This window comes from Mobula hypostoma, chromosome 7 (genome assembly GCF_963921235.1).
Source record: "Mobula hypostoma chromosome 7, sMobHyp1.1, whole genome shotgun sequence".
Lineage (NCBI taxonomy): Eukaryota > Metazoa > Chordata > Chondrichthyes > Myliobatiformes > Myliobatidae > Mobula > Mobula hypostoma.
The window spans coordinates 134,565,160-134,586,037 of record NC_086103.1 but is presented as its reverse complement, the minus strand read 5'-3'; the positions used below and the strand labels follow the sequence as shown (position 1 = coordinate 134,586,037).

The 20,878-nt window shown below is 40.2% G+C and overlaps 1 protein-coding gene across 1 annotated transcript in view; it reads right to left on the bottom strand.

Annotated features, from left to right (window-relative positions):
- Positions 1 to 20,499, bottom strand: part of LOC134349553 (LIM and senescent cell antigen-like-containing domain protein 1) — a 116,266-nt gene extending 95,767 nt beyond the window's left edge. Inside the window, exon 1 of the mRNA XM_063054054.1 lies at positions 20,239 to 20,499. Coding sequence (XP_062910124.1) covers positions 20,239 to 20,267 — 29 coding nt within the window. The 5' untranslated portion in view covers positions 20,268 to 20,499. The remainder of the gene's footprint in view (positions 1 to 20,238) is intronic.
- Between the last annotated feature and the right edge of the window lie 379 nt (positions 20,500 to 20,878).

Below are 20,878 nucleotides of genomic sequence, written 5' to 3'. Positions count from 1 at the left end.
CCAAGACGTGCAAAGGAATGGGTCCGTGACCCATTTGTGAATATCCCCGGTGAATCATCCATGTCAGCGCAGGAAGATCAACTCCTCGAGCTTGCAAATGACGGTGGGCTGAAAAGTATGTTTGACATAACATCTCTGCCAGCGTTCTGGATCAAAGTCAAGGCTGAATACCCTGAGATAGCCACAAAAGTACTGAAAATGTTGCTTCCATTTCCAACATCATATCTTTGCGAAGCAGGATTTTCTGCAATGAATGTAACGAAAACTAAATTGCGGAATAGACTGGACATAAGGAACCCCCTTTGAGTATTGCTGTCTCCCATCACCCCTTGATGGGACCGTCTTGTTGCAAGGAAATAAGCCCAGGGCTCCCACTGATTCAGCGATATTGGGTTGCTAACTGTCCCATATTAGCCGGGACATCCCGTATATTGGGCTAAATTGGTTTGTCCCCTCCAAGACCACCCTTGTCCCGTATTTCCCCCACTAAGGTAGAGCGTTCCTATGAAACCTTGGGTGCCGAAATGGCGTAAAGCGAAGAAGCAATTACCATTAATTTATATGGGAAAAAAATTTTGAGCATTCCCAGACCCAAAAAATAACCTACCAAATCATATCAAGTAACACATAATACCTAAAATAACACTAACATATAGTAAAAGCAGGATATGATAAATACACAGCCTATAAAAAAGTAGAAATAATGTATGTACAGTGTAGTTTCACTGAGCAGAATTGCCAAAAATGATTTGTAGAGAAAAAAAAAAATCGGCATGTACACGCATGCGCACACAGGTGCCCGTGCATGGCTTCATGGTCATGGTAGTCTTTCTCGGGGTAAACACAGAGAGAAAGTTGGCAACCCTACCCCCACCCTCACCCCTCGGTCGGCCAGTCCGCAAGAATATTGTCAATATCAAACCAGTCCATGGAGCAAAAAAGGTTGGGTACCCCTGACCTGCAGCTTATTAGGGAAAGTGAAGAGGTGATAAACAGGAGCTACAGGGAGGTAGTCATCCCTAGGCTACAGGGGTCAGAAAACTGGGTGACTGTCAGGAGGGGGAAGGAAAATGCCCGGATAGTGGAGAGCACCCCTGTGGCTGCCCCCCTCAGCAACAAGTACCTCGTTTTGGATGCTGTTGAGGGGGATGACCTGACAGGGGACGGCCATGGAGACCGGGTCTCTGGCACTGATCCTGGCGCTGTTGTGCAGGAGGGAAGGAGGGAGAAGAGGAATGCGTTTGTCATAGGGAATTCCATAGTCAGGGGAACAGACAGGAGATTCTGTGAGCCTGATAGAGATATCCGCATGGTGTGTTGCCTCCCAGGTGCCAGAGTACAGGATTTCTCCGATTGGGTCCAAAATATTCTGAAGGGAGAGGGCGAGCAACCAGTTGTCCTGGTACATGTTGGTACCAATGACATAGATAGGAAAAGGGAGGAGGTCCTGAAGAGAAATTTCCAGGAGTTAGGAAGGAAGCTGAGAAGCAGGACCTCCAGGGTAGTAATCTCGGGATTGCTACCTGCGCCATGTGCTAGCGAGGGCAAGAATAGTAGGATCAGGCAGATGAATACGTGGCTGAGAGACTGGTGCAGGGGGCAGGGCTTCAGATTCTTGGATCATTGGGATCTCTTCTGGGAGAAGTATGACCTGTTCAAAATGGACGGGTTACACCTGAACCCAAAGGGGACCAAAATCCTGGCGGGAAAGTTTAATAGAGCTGTTAGGGAGGGTTTAAACTAATTTGGCAGGGGGATGGGAACCGGAATGATAGAGCAGAGGAGGGGGAAAACAGAAATAAATCTAAGATAGTGAACAGTAAAGATGTCAGGAAGGACAGACAGGTGATGGGGCAAATTTGTAGCCATTAGGATGAGTTGCAGTGCACTCAAAGCAAAAACTACCAAATATTGGTCTTAAGGTGTTATACTTAAATGCATGCAGCATAAGGAATAAGGTGGATGATCTTGTCATACAGCTACAGATTGGCAGGTGTGATACTGTGGCCATCACTGAGACGTGGCTAAAGGATGCATGTCTCTGGGAGCTGAACATCCAAGGATATATGGTGTGTTGGAAGGATAGGAAGGTAAGCAGAGGGGGAGGCGTGGCTTTATTGGTAAGAAATGATATTAAATCATTAGAAAGAGGTGATGTAGGATTAGAAGGTGCAGAATCTTTATGGGTTGAGCTAAGAAATCACAGGGGTAAAAGGACCCTGGTGGCAGTTATATACAGGCCTCCAAACAGCTGCAGGGATGTGGACTACAAATTACAACAGGAAATAGAAAAGGCTTGTCAGAAGGACAGTGTTATGATAATTGTGGGGGATTTTAACATGCGAGTGGATTGGGAAAATCAGGTCAGCACTGGATCTCAAGAGAGAGAATTTGCAGAATGTCTGTGAGATGGCTTTTTAGAACAGCTTGTTGTTGAGCCCACTAGGGGATCGGCTGTACTGGATTGGGTGTTGTGTAATGAACCAGAAGTGATTAGAGAGATTGAGGTGAAGGAACCCTTGGGGGGCAGTGATCATAACATGATTGAGCTCACTGTGAAGTTTGAGAAAGAGAAGCCAAAATCCGATGTGTCGGTATTTCAGTGGAGTAAAGGAAATTACAGTGGCATGAGAGAGAAACTGGCCAGTGTTGACTGGAAAGGGACACTGGTGGGAAGGATGGCAGAGCCGCAGTGGCTGGAGTTTATGCGAGAAGGGAGGAAGGTGCAATACAGATATATTCCAAAAAAGGAAGAAATTTTCGAATGGAAAAAGGATGTAACCCTGGCTGACAAGAGAAGTCAAAGCCAAACTTAAAGCAAAGGAGAGGGCATACAAGGAAACAAAAACTAGTGGTAAGACAGAGGATTGGGAAGTTTTTAAAAGCTTACAAAAGGAAACTAAGGTGGTCATTAAGAGGGAAAAGATGAACTATGAAAGGAAGCTAGCAAATAATATCAAAGAGGATACTAAAAGCTTTTTCAAGTATATAAAGAGTAAAAGACAAGTGAGAGTAGATATAGGACCGATAGAAAATGATGCTGGAGAAATTGTAATGGGAGATAAGGAGATGGCAGAGGAACTGAATGAGTATTTTGCATCAGTCTTCACTGAGGAAGACATCAGCAGTATACCAGACACTCAAGGGTGTAAGGGAAGAGAAGTGTGCGCAGTCACAATTACGACAGAGAAAGTACTCAGGAAGCTGAATAGTCTAAGGGTAGATAAATCTCCCGAACTAGATGGAATGCACCCTTGTGTTCTGAAGGAAGTAGCTGTGGAGATTGCGGAGGCATTAGCAATGATCTTTCAAAAGTCAGTAGATTCTGGCATGGTTCCGGAGGACTGGAAGATTGCAAATGTCACTCCGCTATTTAAGAAGGGAACAAGGAAGCAAAAAGGAAATTATAGACCTGTTAGCTTGACGTCAGTGGTTGGAAAGTTGTTGGAGTTGATTGTCAAGGATGAGGTTACGGAGTACCTGGAGGCATATGACAAGATAGGCAGAACTCAGCATGGTTTCCTTAAAGGAAAATCCTGCCTGACAAACCTATTGCAATTTTTTGAGGAAATTACAAGTAGGCTAGACAAGGGAGATGCCGTGGATGTTGTATATTTGGATTTTTAGAAGACCTTTGACAAGGTGCCACACATGAGGCTGCTTAACAGGATAAGAGCCCATAGAATTACAGGAAAGTTACATATGTGGATAGAGTGTTGGCTGACTGGCAGGAAACAGAGAGTGGGAATAAAGGGATCCTATTCTGGTTGGCAGCTGGTTACCAGTGGTGTTCCACAGGGGTCCCTGTTGGGGCCGCTTCTTTTTACATTATACATCAATAATTTGGATTATGGAATAGATGGCTTTGTGGCTAAGTTTGCTGATGATACAAAGATAGGTGAAGGGGCCGGTAGTGCTGAGGAAACAGAGAGTCTGCAGAGAGACTTGGATAGATTGGGAGAATGGGCAAAGAAATAGCAAAAGAAATAATGTTGGAAAGTGTATGGTTATGCACGTTGGCAGAAGTAGTAAATGGGCAGACTATTATTTAAATGGGGAGAGAATTCAAAGTTCTGAGAGGCAATGGGACTTGGGAGTCCTCGTGCAGGACACCCTTAAGGTTAACCTCCAGGTTGAGTTGGTGGTGAAGAAGGCGAATGCAACATTGGCATTCATTTCTTGAGGAATAGAGTATAGGAGCAGGGATGTGATGTTAAGGCTTTATAAGGCACTGGTAAGACCTCACTTGCAGTACTGTGGGCAGTTTTGGGCTCCTTATTTAAGAAAGGATGTGCTGACGTTGGAGAGGGTTCAGAGATTCAGAAGATTCACTAGCATGATTCTGGGAATGAGAGGGTTAACATATGAGGAACGTTTGTCCGCTCTTGGACTGTATTCCCTGGAGTTTGGAAGATTGAGGGGGGACCTCATAGAAACATTTTGAATGTTGAAAGGCATGGACAGAGTGGATGTGGCAAAATTGTTTCCCATGGTGGGGGATTCTAGTATGAGAGGGCATGACTTAAGGATTGAAGGGCACCCATTCAGAACAGAGATGCGAAGAAATTTTTTTAACCAGAGGGCAGTGAATATATGGAATTTGTTGCCACGGGCGGCAGGAGGCCAAGACATTGGGTGTATTTAAGGCAGAGATTGATAGGTATCTGAGTAGCCAGGGCATCAAAGATTATGGTGAGAAGGGAAGGGAGTGGGACTAAATGGGAGAATGGATCAGCTCATGATAAAATGGCAGAGCAGACTCGATGGGCCGAATGGCCAACTTCTGCTCCTTTGTCTTATGATTGTCGATACCTTCAAATGTCCTAACTTGCAGAAGTAGTCAAATTGTTTCATTTTCACTCATGGCTGTTTCTGGCATCTCCAAGCCCCAAAGCCAAAACTGCAGTGAGCAAAACAGTTCTGAATTGTCTTTGTGCTTCTTTCTCACTAAGTATCAGTGACAAAATTCACTGCTTTTTGAACAGAAGCACATGCACTGATGCTCTTTGAAAACTGCTCACTCTAAGCTCAGTGTAATGTCTAACAGCCACATAGGTGCACGCGACTGACGCTAGTTGGAAACTGTTTAGCAAGTTTACATTTCTATAGATTTTCCTGTCAGTTGGCACTTAACTCTCTATTTCAAACCAAAGGGCTGGAACTAGTCCAACTGATTTCAGTTTTGCAGAAGAGAAAACATGTGCAGAATTAATATAAATAATAAGTCAGATAGCACACCAGGGCCAAAGAAATGTTGGTCTCCAAGACTGAAATTACCACACAAGGAGGGAATTAGAAAATTCAACAATAATTAAATTCAACCCTTGTGAAAGAGCCATTCTTTTCAGAAAATCACCTTTTCCAGATCTCATGAAGGTCATCAATCTGCACTATTAAAACTTCTTTTTCTCCATTGACTCAATGGGCACTTCCAGCATTCTCTTTCATTTCAGATCTCCAACAGGTATATTGCTTTCTCCTCCCCTCATTCTCCTCCTTTATACTTTATAGTCGCCAAACAATTGGTACTAGAACGTACAATCATCACAGCCATATTTGATTCTGCGCTTCTCACTCCCTGGATTACAAATATTAAATACTAAAAATATTTAAAATAGTAAAAATTAGTAAATATTAAAAATTTAAGTTATAAATCATAAATAGAAAATAGAAAAATGGAAAGTAAGGTAGTGCAAAAAAACCCGAGAGGCAGGACCGGATATTTGGAGGGTATGGCCCAGATCTGGGTCAGGATCCGTTCAGCAGTCTTATCACAGTTGGAAAGAAGCTGTTCCCAAATCTGGCCGTACGAGTCTTCAAGCTCCTGAGCCTTCTCCCAGAGGGAAGAGGGACGAAAAGTGTGTTGGCTATTTATATCTGTTCCGATACATTAGCTGTGATCAGCAAGTGCTCACCATCCTTTCACAGTTGACATGTGCACCATCTTCGTGCCATTCATGACATTCCCTTTGTTCTCTATACCCATCTCCCTTCTCTAAAATTTTAACCACATCTTAAAAACACATCTCCTCGTTCTGTTCGGACATTACCACAAAATGTTAACTTTTTTTCTCTCTCTCCATAGGCGCTGCCTGATCTGGTGAATATTTCCAGCATTTCCTATCAATTTCTCCCAACACCCAGGTTCATTACCTTTCACTGAACTCTGAGCAACTTGAAATTTTAACTCAATTTCTCTCTTCATAGATGCAGCATTTTTAAGATTTCCTGCTTTTACTTTAGATTTCCCGTATCTACATCTTTTCAAGTAAGAAGATGTACACCCAGCTCAGTCAAGTTCAATGATCCTCACCAAAAACAAATGATCACCAGGTATGTTATTTGAGAATAGAGGCATCAGCAGTGATGGGGCATTTAAAGAGGGTGTGGTCTTAGAAATCATTAGCATTGATTCTGGTGGTAGAAGTTGTGTTTGGTTGTTCTCTGTATGACTGTTCTCCCTATCCTGGATACTTCTTGTTGTGTATTTGATATTTCAATAATATAAGTAATCTTGTATGTATAGTCTTATTAAGCATTCGCATTTGTTTAAGTAATTAAGGGTTATATGTAAAATTACATTAGTTGCTTCACTTAAAGTAAAAGCCAAAGTTACACCTACATTCTTGGACTCCCTTGTGTTTCTTCGAATTAGTTTCATGTTTTGAAGTTACAAAACACAACAATTCTGTTTCAAGTTGAAGGTCAACTGATTACTGTAAGCTGTCCTTACTTTAGGTGATGATGGTGGTGGTACCGGGGCGCCTGCCGTTGCTGGGCTTGTGAAAAAGAATGAGTTACAGGGCATCTGGTGAGATGAGAGGAATTGACGGGATTCTAAGTCATCAAAAATTCAAGTGGGCCAAATGATCACAGTCAATATTATGAAACATGAAAATAATAGAAAAACAAAAGGTTTTTGATCCCATTGGTTGATCTTAATGACATGGAAGAACTGACTCTTTTCATTTGCTGAGCAAAGTTTAAGTGAACTTGCATTTGCTCCCTCGACTTATTCTTATATCCTGTTCCTAATTCACATCATATCAAGAATGGTGTAAAATAATTCCAAAGATGTATTACATGAGATAAACATTTAAGATAGATTCATGTTCCAATAAAACAAGTAGATTCTATTTCATAATGTTTAAACTTATGTAACCAAACGAGTTAATAAAATATTAGAATTGCTATTCTTGAAGTACAATATTAAAGAGGCACTTTAACACAACAGACTATACCACAGGGTAACCATTCAGGGAAGAATTGAAATTAGTTCCCACTTATCTTTTTCCAAATCCTGTAATTACTCTGATGATATACCTACTATTCATTAGAAACACCATTACCTATCCTTCAGCTCATTCCATTTGCTGGTCTTGCTATCCGCAACAGGATGCCATACGTGCTAATGTAGTGATTAAGGAAATTCCAAGTAACATATCTCATAAATATACTGGGATATTTTAAAGGTTAGTGAATATTTATTTAGGGAATAAAACACTTGATTTTATTCCCTAAAGAAATATTAAGTTGGAATATACTACAATTGTGGAATTCAAATCTTAAAATCCAGAATTTCATTAGGAATGGACCTCAGATTGAAGAGAAAGCACCGTAAATGTCTTTGTTAAATTGCAAAGCCACCAGAAGTTGCAAAGATCAGAATGGTTTTCAGTCCGATAGAAGCTGCTGTTATCTATTCATGTAGTACATTCTAAGTAAAACATCCAAGAATACTTCAGTGTAGAATTAGCAAATATTATAATAAGTAAAATACTTGAGCATATTACCAAAATAAAGAATATTAAATGCAACTAGACAACTTTAGGAATTCTACAGATTATTCCTCTGGCAGCTACAAAGTCATAAACATCAGGAAGTTAAGATTAAATTTAAGAATGGTTCAGAATCATGTGTTCAAATTTAACACAAGACTGGGAGAGGCAAAGTCATGGTAGTATTTAATAATATGATTAGGAATTTTAAAATCGAGGCACTGCTTATGTTAATCCACTATAGTTCGGCAAATACCGGTGAAATAAAGGACATCCATGGAGTTCAAGCTCAACATCTGATTTGTATTGCAGTGATTTAATTTATACTTCAGAATTCTATTTAGTTTTAACACTGCTTTGCCCCAGATGGATACATTGAGCAAAACCACCAAAACAGATTGAAGTGTCCTTCAATCCCATCTGAAGATCATCTTGGAAATTTGTATGCATCTTTTTAACATGAGAAAGTCAAAATCTTGCAATTTCTGATGAGAAAATATACTACTCTTGTTAATATTTCATAGTACCTATACCACACAAAATGAAAAATCAACGCATTAGCTGACCATCTCACCACCAAGCACGGTCAGAAATGAACAAGAACAGCCTTGCCAACAACGGTTATATTCAGCGAAGGACTGAGGTAGTAAAATTATCATTGAGTTAAATTTATTCCACAAAAAAAATTCACTGTAGTACATGACCCACTATTCTTCTGTAATCCTCAACACAATGTATTATTTCAAGGTCATCTGTGAATCTTCATTAGATCTTTTAAATCAAAGCACTGGAGAATTTAGAAGCAGAAGGTTTGAATAATGATCAATAGGAAACGTTATTGCCCTGACCATCACTGTCCCTGATCCCCATTTTTAAAATTTAAATTTGTATTTTTATCGCTTGTGCATACTGTGCAAAAGTTCATTAGCTGCCTTGTAAATGCACATCACAAGGCTCTGCAAAGCTGAATTTCAGATATCAATTTCTCAGGGGAAAAAAGATGAGACTCAGCGGTTAGGTTTTGTTTCATACTAAATCAATGCACAATAGTTTTTCAGTTAACTTTTGATAACTAGTTTTAATGTGATACATAGGATTAAGTGAATTTTAACTGTTTCCATCCACTTTAGCGTTCTGAAAACCTCCAATATCTGATGACTCTCAATGTCAATATTCCAAACTCTTTTCACATCTGAGAACTGTCTTGCTACTAATACTTTTAACCTGTCTAGAACATCATGCTTCACTACACAGTGAGAAAGGGATGATTCCAATTCATTCACTATGAATATCTGTAGGACTAGATCTTTCAAGGTTCCACAACTATCCTTTTTCTGTTATAGGGCTTACTTAAGCAACATTTTTAAAAAATGTTAACTTGCTTTTCCATATGAACATGTCATAGGGCATGAATACAAGTTTCTGCAGATGTGAATGGCGTGAACACAAAAATTACACAGCACAAAGGCATGTTCGACATGTCATTACAAACTTGCAGTAAACTCAAACACCCATCTCAGCTGCAAAAGCATTTTGATGAGTTTAGAAGATCAACAAGATCATAATTGCTACATTTTGTAATAAACTAATAGCACAAAATGTGGCTCCTCAAAAAGGCTCATTAACAATCATAACATAAGGAGTAAATTCCAAAAATGTAATTGAAGGCCCATAATAATGGCCACTATTCATACATCAACTTGGAATGCCGGAAACGTCCCTCGTGACAAGTAGCTTATTGTTCACTTAAACTTTAGAAAATAAAAGGGTCAGTGTAGTCCAAAAATTCAATCAAGACTGGACAAAAAAAAGTCATATCTTTAATAAATCTACTTTAAAAAAAATTAAGGACATTTTGATCCCCCTCCCAAAAAACTGCTCCCTAATTCTACTAGGCTACAATGATCATTAAACTTCTGACTTAACTGATTGGTGTTGAATTGACAAATCATGCCAAGACTACCAATGAAGGTATAACTTTGGCATTCTCTTACCATCGTTAGCCAATTACCAATGCTGTAAGTCACATATTGAATGAGGGCAGGATTGAACTTGCCTATAAAATCTCAAGAAGCCTCCCACACAAATAACATATCCACTTGTTGAGTTACCAGAGGGAGACCATTTCACAGAAATGTATCAGCAGATTTAAGAGGAGAAAGGATAAACCAACACTGTAAAGTACCATATAAGGAGCAATTATTCAGAAAGCACAACTGAATCTTATTCCCCACAGAAAATAAAGAATTTTTTTAATAATAAACTGGGTGTGACCAATAACAGTTGCAACTCATGTATCTAGACTTGAAACTTAGGAAGTTAAAGAACAGCTAGCAAATGGTCAACTGGGCTTTAATGCATATGCAATATATTAGTATAAGGAAGAGATGCAATAAATGTACAAAGTTCAACAGAAGTAATTGGAGTATTTTAGTGTCTGAACCTAAAGAGCATCATTATTACCTTAGTGGTGATGTAATTTCTTAAAAAAGGCAATTATCCTACCAGGAAAGATTAGGCAAAATTTGACCAATTGTAAATGGAGATTGGGAGAACAAGGAGTTATTTACAAGGGGCACAATTCTGAAATGGTTTGATGATGAAAGTGCTGTGTTGTTATTCAAAGAGCAAAGCAAATTGTCAAAGTACATATATGTCACCATATACTACCTGAGATTTATTTTTGTGTGGGCATTCACTGTAAATATAAAGAAAACAACAGATAACAACAAAGATTAAAAAAAACACACACCCAAAGATATACAAGTAACCAATGTGCAACAGACAGAATCAGAATTAGACCATAAAATATAGGAGCAGAATTACGCCGTTTGGCCCAGTGAGTTTGCTCTGCCATTTCATCATGGCTGATCCATTTTTCCTCTCTGCCTCAATCTCCTGCCTTCTCCCCGTACCCCTTTATGTCCTGACCAATCAAGAATGTATCAACCTCTGCCTTAAATATACATAAAGACTCCCCCCGCCCCCCCATAGCTGCCTGTAGCAACAAATTCCAGATTCACCACTGAAGAAATTCCTGTTCATCTCTATTCTAAAAGGACAGTCCTCTACTCTAAAGGTTGTGTCCTCTGGTCTTAGACTCTCCCAGCATAGGAAACATCCCCTCCAGATCCTCTATCAAGTTCTTTCACGGTTGCCATCAGGTAGGAGATACAGAAGCTTGAAGGCACACACTCAGCGATTTGGGAACGGCTTCTTTCCCTCTGCCATCCGATTCCTAAATAGACATTGAATCTTTGGAGACCACCTCACTTTTTTAAAAAATACACAGTATTTCTGTTTTTGCACACTTTTTTTAATCTAATTGATTTACTTGCTTATTTATTTATTATTATTATTTTTAATTTTTTTTCCTCTCTCTGCCAGACTATGTATTGCATTAAACTGCTGCTGCTAAGTTAACAAATTTCACGTCACATGCCGGGGATAATAAACCTGAATCTGATTCAATGAGATCACCCCTCATTCTTCTGAATTCTGGTGAGTACAGGCCCAGAACCAAACGCTCTTCATATGTCAAACCGTTCAATCTTGGAATCATTTTCGTGAACCTCCTTTGACCCTTCTCCAGTTTTAGCACATCCTTTCTAAGATAAGGGGCCCAAACCTGCTCACAATACTCCAAGTGAGGCCTCACCAGTGCTTCATGAAGTTGCAATGTAATATACTTGCTTTTGTATTCCAGTTCTCTTGAAATGAATGCTAACATTGCATTTACAAAATACTGGAGGAACTCCGCAGGCCAGGCAGCACCTATGGAAAAAAGTACAGTCGATGTTTCGGGTCAAAACCCTTTGGCAGGGTTGGAGAAAAAACACTGAGGAATAGATTTGAAAGGTGGGGGGAGGAGAAAGAGAAACGCCAGGTGATAGGTGAAACTTGGAGGGGGAGGGGATGAAGCAAAGAGCTAAGAAGTTGATTGGTGAAAGAGACAGAAGGCCATGGAAGAAAGAAGAAGGGGGTGGAGGAGCACTAAAGGGAGGCAATGGGTGGGCAAGGAGATAACATGAGAGTGGGATAAGCGGATGGAAAATGGTGAGGGGGGGGTGAGGCATTACTAGAAGTTTGAGAAATTGATGTTCATGCCATCAGGTTGGAGGCTACCCAGACGGAATACAAGGCATTGTTCCTCCAACCTAAGTGTGGCCTTATCTCGACAGTGGAGGAAGCCACAGATGGACACATCAGAATGGGAATGGGAAGTAGAATTAAAATGGGTAGCCACTGGGAGATCCTGCTTGTTCTGCCGGATGGAACGTAAATTAACCTTTAGGGAATCTTGCACAAGGAGTCTCAAGTCCCTTTGCACCTCAGTTTTTTATATTTTCTCTCCATTTAGAAAACAGTCTATTCTTTCATTTCTTCTACCAAAGTGCGTGGCCATACACTTCCCAACACTGCATTCCATCTACTGCTTCTTTGCCCATTTGTTTAACCTCTCTTAGTCCTTCTGTAGCCTCTCTACTTCCTCAAAACTACCTACCCCTTCCCCTACCTTCATGTCGTCTGCAAAACTTTGCAACAAATCCATTAATACCATCATCCAAATCGTCGGTCCCATCACAGATTCATAGAAAAACCATAGAAAAACTACAGCACAGAAACAGGCCTTTTGGCCCGTCTTGGCTGTGCCGAACCATTTTCTGCCTAGTCCCACTGACCTGCACACGGACCATATCTCTCCATACACCTCCCATCCATGTATCTGTCTAATTTATTCTTACATGTTAAAAAAGAACCCGTATTTACCACCTCATCTGGCAGCTCATTCCATACTCCCACCATCCTCTGTGTGAAGAAGCACCCCCTAATGTTCCCTTTAAACTTTCCCCCCTTCACCCTTAACCCATGTCCTCTGGTTTTTTTCTCCCCTTGCTTCAGTGGGAAAAGCCTGCTTGCATTCACTCTATCTATACCCATCATGATTTTATATACCTCTATCAAATCTCCCCTCATTCTTCTACGCTCCAGGGAATAAAGCCCTAACCTATTCAACCTTTCTCTGTAACTGAGTTTCTCAAGTCCCGGCAACATCCTTGTAAATCTTCTCTGCACTCTTTCAACTTTATTAATATCCTTCCTGTAATTTGGTGACCAAAACTGAACACAATACTCCAGATTCGGCCTCACCAATGCCTTATACAACCTCATCATAACATTCCAGCTCTTATACGCAATACTTTGATTAATAAAGGCCAATGTACCAAAAGCTCTCTTTATGACCCTATCTACCTATGATGCCACTTTTAGGGAATTTTGTATCTGTATTCCCAGATCCCTCTGTTCTACTGCACTCCTCAGTGCCTTACCATTTACCCTGTATGTTCTATCTTGGTTTGTCCTTCCAAAGTGCAATACCTTATACTTGTCTGTATTAAACTCCATCTGCCATTTTTCAGCCCATTTTTCCAGTTGGTCCAAGTCCCTCTGCAGGCTCTGAAAACCTTCCTCACTGTCTACTACACCTCCAATCTTTGTATCATCAGCAAATTTGCTGATCCAGTTTACCACACTATCATCCAGATCATTGATATAGATGACAAATAACAATGGACCCAGCACTGATCACTGTGGCACACCACTAGTCACAGGCCTCCACTCAGAGAAGCAATTCTCTACTACCACTCTTTGGCTTCTTCCATTAAGCCAATGTCTAATCCAATTTACCACCTCCCCATGTATACCTAGCGACTGAATTTTCCTAACTAACCTCCCATGCGGGACCTTGTCAAAGGCCTTACTGAAGTCCATGTAGACCACATCCACTGCCTTCACTTCATCCACTTTCCTGATAACCTCCTCAAAAAACTCCAATAGATTGGTCAAACATGACCTACCACACACAAAGCCATGCTGACTCTCCCTAATAAGTATCCCAAATGCTTGTAGATTCTGTCTCTTAGTACTCACTCCAATAACTTACCCACTACTGACGTCAAACTTACCGGCCTATAATTTCCCGGATTACTTTTTGATCCTTTTTTAAACAACGGAACAACATGAGCCACTCTCCAATCCTCCGGCACCTCACCCGTAGACACCGACATTTAAAATATTTCTGCCAGGGTCCCTGCAATTTCAACACTAGTCTCCTTCAAGGTCCGAGGGAATACCCCTGTCAGGTCCTGGGGATTTATCCACTTTAATTTGCCTCAAGATAGCAAGCATCTCCTCCTTTTCAATCTGTACAGTTTCCATGATCTCACTACTTGTTTCCCTTAATTCCATAGTCTTCATGCCAGTTTCCTTAGTAAATACAGACGCAAAAAACCCATTTAAGATCTCCCCCGTTACTTTTGGTTCCGCACATAGCCGACCACTCTGATGTGTTCAAGAGGACCAATTTTATCCCTTACAATCCTTTTACTCTTAATATACCTGTAAAATCTCTTTGGATTATCCTTTACTTTGACTGCCAAGGCAACCTCATGTCTTCCTGTAGAACACCACTAGTCCTCGGCAGCCAACCAGAGGAGGCTCCCTTTATTCCCATACTTTGCCTCCTACCAATCAGTCACTACTTTATCCATGCTAGTATCTTTCCTGTAATGCTCATAGCTTGTTAAGCAGCCTCATTTGTGGCACCCAATGTTCACTCTTAGGTATGCATATCACACATCTTTTGTTACTTGTGCCCAAAGGAATTTAAACTGCGCACAAAAGGTTGCCACCCTCTACCTCGTTGACATGTTAAGTATATTTCACGATCATACATAATCATATTTCTTTTTCTGGTTTCTGATGCGGACAATGTTGACAACATGGAATTTGCAATGACTTGTCTGCAGATTTCAGAACTGGCTTATTTATGCTGTTTTTATTGAAGAAATTATTGACTCACTATGCCAAACTCCAAAGAAGCAAAGGGTATGAAGCGCAAAACAACTGCTAGTTCATTTAAATCATGAAAATGACTCCAGGTTTGAATGACTTATCAGATAGCTATGGGCCTGTATTCATTGGAATACAAAAGAATGAAGGGTAACCTTATTTGAACCTATTGAATGGTGAAAGGCCTTGACAGAGTAGATGTGGAAATCTTGTTTCCTATGGTGGAAGAGTCTAAGACCAGAAGACACAGCCTCAGAATAGAGGGGCGTCCTTTTAGAACAGAGATGAGGAAGAATTTCTTTGGTCAGAGAGTAGTGAATTCATTTGCCACAGGCAACTGTGGAGGCCAAATCTGTATACATATTTAAGTCAGGATGACAGATTCTTGATTGGTCAGGGCATGAAGGGATACAGGGAGAAGGCAGGGGATTGGGACGGAGGAAAAAACAGATCATCCATGTTGGAATGGTGGAGCAGACTTGATGAGCCAAATGGCCTAATTCGGCTCCTTTCTCTTATGGTCAAAACAGAAACTTCTACACCGAAAGTTCACGAGGTCAGGAACATACAGTTAGGAAAAATACTTATGCACAATACAGAAACTGGAGTTACCTGCATGTATTGTCTCGACGCAAATGTTGCTGGAGAATTTGCAAGTGGGAAGAAGTGGAGTGATATTTGGATACTTGACTTTTTAAAGGGTCATTTAGCAAGCAAACCACATATGGACAGTGTGCAAAAGCTCCAGCAAGAAAATCCTTCAGTATCCGCTACAGATGTTTTGCAAGAGTGCAGATGAATGACAGCGAAAACAATCAAACTAACAGGAGATCAAAGTTCTTATTGACAGTATTTTGCCAGCTGTTAAAATGAATACTTTTATATATAAAATTCAATGCACACCTGTTGTTGTCACTGGGCAAAAAATTGCACAGTACAAGATTTTTGCGTGCTCTGGTCATGACAAAGTAGAGGGAACATTGATGGATCTTGTCAAAGGCCTTCTGAAAATCCAAGTACACATGAACCAAATTTCCTTTGTCTATCCTGCTTGCTATATTTCTTCAATGAATTCCAACAGATTTGTCAGGCAAGACTTTCTTTTGAGGAAACCATGCTGACTACGACCTACTTCATCATCTGCCAACCCCAAAACCAATCATTAGCAATTGACACCTACATCTTCCCAACCACTGAGGTCACACTAACTGACTTACAAATTCCTTTCTTCCTCCTCTCTCCGTCCTTGAAGAGAGAGTGACACTTGTAATTTTCCAGTCTTCCAGAATCATTTCAGAATCTTGAAAGATCATTACTAATGCCTCAACAATCTCTTCAGCCACTTCTTCCAGAACCCTGGGGTGTACACTACCTGCTCCAGATGACTTAACCACCTTCAGACCTTTCAGCTTACTAAGAACCTTCTCCCTAGTAATGGCAACTCCACACACTTCTGTCCCCTGACACCTGGAACTTCCACCATACTGCTTGTGTCTTCCACAGTGCAGATTGTTGCAAAATACTTATCCAGTTTATCTGCCATTTCCTCGTCTCTCATTACTATCTCTTCAGCTCACTAATTTTTACTCTATTATATGCCCTCCCTTGGCTTTTAGGTTTAATATCACTGGCATACGTTGTGAAATTTGCTGTTTTGCAGCAGGACATTGCAATACATAATAATAAAAAAAACAAAATTACAATAAGCACATAAAATTAAATAAACATTTTATTTTTATTTATTTATTCAGATACAGAGCATAATTGGCCCTTCTGACCTTTCAAGCTGTGCTGCCCAGAAACCTTCTGATTTAATCCTAGTCCAATAACTGGACAATATAAAATGTCCAATTCACCTACCAACCAGTATGCCTTCGGACCCGGAGGGAACCCACATGGTCGTGGGGAGAATGTACAAACTTCTTACAGGCAGTGATGGAAAAAGTGCAAACACAAAAAAGAAATGGGGCAACTTGGAGCAGATGCAAGTTACCCTCCATCAGGAGTTGATGTGTTTCATCACCAATCTCGAAAAGGACTTCATCAGAGTGGATAGTGCTACTAGACAACAGTCACTGAGGCAGGGGGTTGTTTCCTCTTGGTGAAGAATCTAGAACCAGTGGGCATAATTTCAACCCAAGTGATTGAACAATTGCGACTGAGAAGGATAAATGTCTTTACTACAAAGAACATGAATCACTCCAATTTTCTATTAAGTGTACACAGAAGCTCAGTCAGAAATTAATTGGACCAGGCACATTAAATCTGTCACATGGAATAACATGGGGAAATTGATTAATGGAACAATTCTGTAATTATTTACTGGAAATTGAAATAAAATGCTGTTGGAAGGGCCCAGAAAGATGGAAAAAAATAAGATAACTAATAAATGAAGGGAAACAGATCGTGAAACTGATTTGCTTAACCTCAGCGAGGTTAATCTTTTGTTAAATTTTACACCTTTTATCTTGCGTCTTTCACTGGATAATTCAACTGAAGACACAGTTGTTAAAAGGTGCAACTGTGGAAACAGTTCAACAAAAAAAAATTACAAATATAACTGGACTGAAGTGCAGTTATCACAGGCAATGCAACATACAAATTATAAACGGAGCTTCCTATCAAACAGTTAGTTCACCCAAGTTTAACCAATGGTTCCCACCAGCAGTCTGAGCATAAAAAATTAGCTATATGGAAAATTTAAATGTGGTCACTAGAATACACATTGCAATTTAATATTAAAGAGGTGAGGTATTTGTCTCATTAGATTCATTTAAAATTCTAAGTGTTAATTGATCATTTACATATCTCCCAAGGCTTTTCATTCTCCATCACAAAGGCTGCCTACTACCACCTCTATAGTACCACACATCTCTACACCACCTCAGCCATTTGTTGCTGAAAGCTTAAGACATTCTTCAGATTGTCTTCATCCTTTATAAACTGAAGTTTTCATCCAAAAACTTGCTACTCAAATCCAACATTTCATTAAATCGTAACTACATATCCTTCTGCTTGAAAAGGACAACAAATTTCATGATATACGCCAGAAATATTAAAACTGGTTCTAAGCATTTAGTTAAATCCCATCCCGATATTCATCTGAAGCAGACCTTCAGGATAGAAGATGACTTGCTTCCATTCCAACTTTGTGGGGTCTGGTGGGGCCTGTGCAGGAACTCAGATTCTGCCTCAGATGGACAGGAGCTATGCTCCTTCAGCTACATTCACAGAGCTTCTCTGCGCTCCACATTCACAGACTCAAGCACCAACCATTATTCTTCGAGTAGCCACCCCCAGACGTTTTCAGTGGAGATGTTGGATTCCTTCAAGAAGTCTTCAAGCATATCCTTCAATCCTTTCCTCTTTCTAATCCAGGGGTTCCGTACCTTTTTTATGCCATGGACCAATATTAGACCCTTGATCTAATCTCGTCACTTAATAGATTCCAGACACAGCGCCTGCTCTCAGTGTCTTTGTTCATCCCTACACTCACAATCATACGTTATAAACCAGGTCCACCAGTTTTAAATCCAACAATTATTAATTTGATGATTTGCTTTCTTGATTTTAAATTTCTCTTCATAGCCGCCTCCACCCTTACAATCAATGAATCTGAATCTGTCATTCCCCATCGACTTCCGCATCTGTGCATTAGACTGCCTTCTAGACCTTGCCTGGGCTTTTTTTTCTGCAGCACAGCTAGCACATTTGCAGGCTCACAGCTTCAGCAACCTGGGTTGAATGCTGACACCCAATGGCATCTGTGTGGAGTCTGTATGATCTCTCTGTGACCTCATGACATTCCTCCACCATGCCAAAGATTGGTGGGTTGGCAGTTAAATTGTTACTGTATATTTCCCCTGTGTAGATGAGTGGTAGAACACCACTATGGACAATCAGGCACATCCTCTCCATGACTTACTGAATAAGCAGCGGAGCACCCTTTCAAACAGACTCATTCAGCTCTGCTGTCATAAGGATTGTTACAGAAAATCTTTCCTACCAAATGCAGTAAGCATATACAACAGCTTATCTCTGTGCGAAAGGAGAACATACATCATAGTACAGTAGTCTGTTTCATTATTTCATACACTATTGCAAATTATTGCACATGATAAATTATTGTGTATATTATTCTGTACTTTATTATTAGTTAAGTCTGCACACTGTTAAGTGTGTTTTTAAATGTTGGTGCTGTAACAAAAGAATTTCCCACTCAGGATCAATAAAGTATTTATTATTATTAGTTAATGGGAATCTGGAAAGAATAGGTCACAGGAAAAATTAGTGGAAAATGGGATCGTTCTGTGAGCTGGCGTAGATTCATTAGTCTAATATGGGCTCATTCTATGTCATAAGGAAAATATGGTTGTTATTTGACCCAGTATCATCGGTTCTGTCTTCTTCATTGTTTTGGTGCCAATGCCATTGTTCCATTAGGATTCAATGAAGCTCCTTGAAGTATTCTATTATTTTAAAAAGCAAGCATTCAGTGAAACTGAGCTTTGAACAAATGCTTCTGACAAATAATATATTTTAATTTAGTTTTAAATTATTAACATTGAAATCCATCCTGTGCAAATCATACAAGATATCTAAAACAACACACACAAAATGCTGGAGGAACTCAGCAGGCCGGGCAGCATGTGTGAAAATGAATGATCAGTTGATGTTTCTCTATGGATGCCGACTGCCTGTTGAGTTCCTCCAGCATTTTGTGTGCATTGCTCAGATTTCCAGCATCTGTAGATTTTCTCTAATCTGTGATAAGATATCTAAAATGCTGCCTTGTGTATGTTAATATAAATTTCCATCCACATGGCTCAGTCTACAATCGGTTAACTAAAATAAATTTAAAATCTACCTAGTACATCTTAAGGAAGTGAAAAAGCTTCAAGGAGCCAAAACTCAAAATAGAACATATCTCAAATTTTAGCCAGAAATGAAAACTGACATCCAAATTTTTTTTCAATCTAGTCTTTGTAGTGATTACAGGCTTGATGAGTAATTTTCTGGCTCTATTGTGGATTTTTTCCCCCTCTTTTATGCTGACATAGCCACCCTGATTCCCAGCCCGTTACTGCATTTACTTCCTAGTTTAAATGTGCATTTAAGAGTTAAAAACCAAAAAAAAAAGTATAACCCTCTCCAATGTTCATTGTACTCGAGGGCGGCACTTAGTTTAGGCCTCAGGTTACAAAGTTTAATACAATGTAACTTTTGAAAGAAGTTAACATTACTAATCTTGCATTGAAGGGCGTGGTGACCGAAGATTAAACAACTCATGTTAACTTTTAGCAATCTCAAAATTTAAGGGTTACATACTGACGGAAATTTTAATTAATTTTAAATCATCAGGAAAAGAGCTTGCAGTTTAATACTGGAGGGGTCTGCCTCGTTTCCGCCTTTTTTTAAAATTAATTGAACAGAACAAAACCTGAGACGAAGAAAAAGCACTAACTGCAGCCATCGAGTCGCCCCCGCCAAGTACCTCCTTGCCTCAGCCTGAATGGTGCTAAAACAATTTAAAATGCAGACAACCTCAAAGCACCGTGGAGACACATCCAAGCACAATGAAAAGTGACTAGTCGTGACTTTTTTTTACCTTCCGGTCATTCCAGCAACGGCGAACATTCCCCGTGCCTGTCACGCTGGGTGAGGTGGCCGTGACACCCGTCGCTCTGACTCTCCCGCCGTCTGACCGAGAGGCCGCAACAATGGCGATGCTGCAGGCAAACCCGGCGCTCGCTCGCTCGCTCTCCTTCCTCCGAGCTGTCAATCATTCACTGCCAAGCTGGCTCAGTCTGCAAAGGCAGGAGAAGCAGAGAAACCGCGACTGGCAATGCACCAACGAATCTGAACTGGAGGCAGTGTAGAAGTATAATGAGCTAAGTCACTTGCACATGCTAAAGGGGGTGTGGGCGTACGCCTACGCGGAGAGGTAATTGCAAGGGGAGTTCGTGTTGCTGATATCTGGTGGGAAAAGTTACACTATTAAACCTTATACAGTACTGGTTAGGCTGCCTGGGTTGTGATTGTTTAATATGGTGGTGCAGAGGCTGTAGTAATGGATATAATACGTCATCCATTACTGAATGGCAACAGCAGTATGTTAAACAATATTTTATCAACATATTATATTGGAAAATGCAAATGCACACATTGTATTTTCTATGCATTACAGTATTTACTCAAATGTATTACAGTATTTACTCAAATGCACACATTGTATTCTCTACAATATT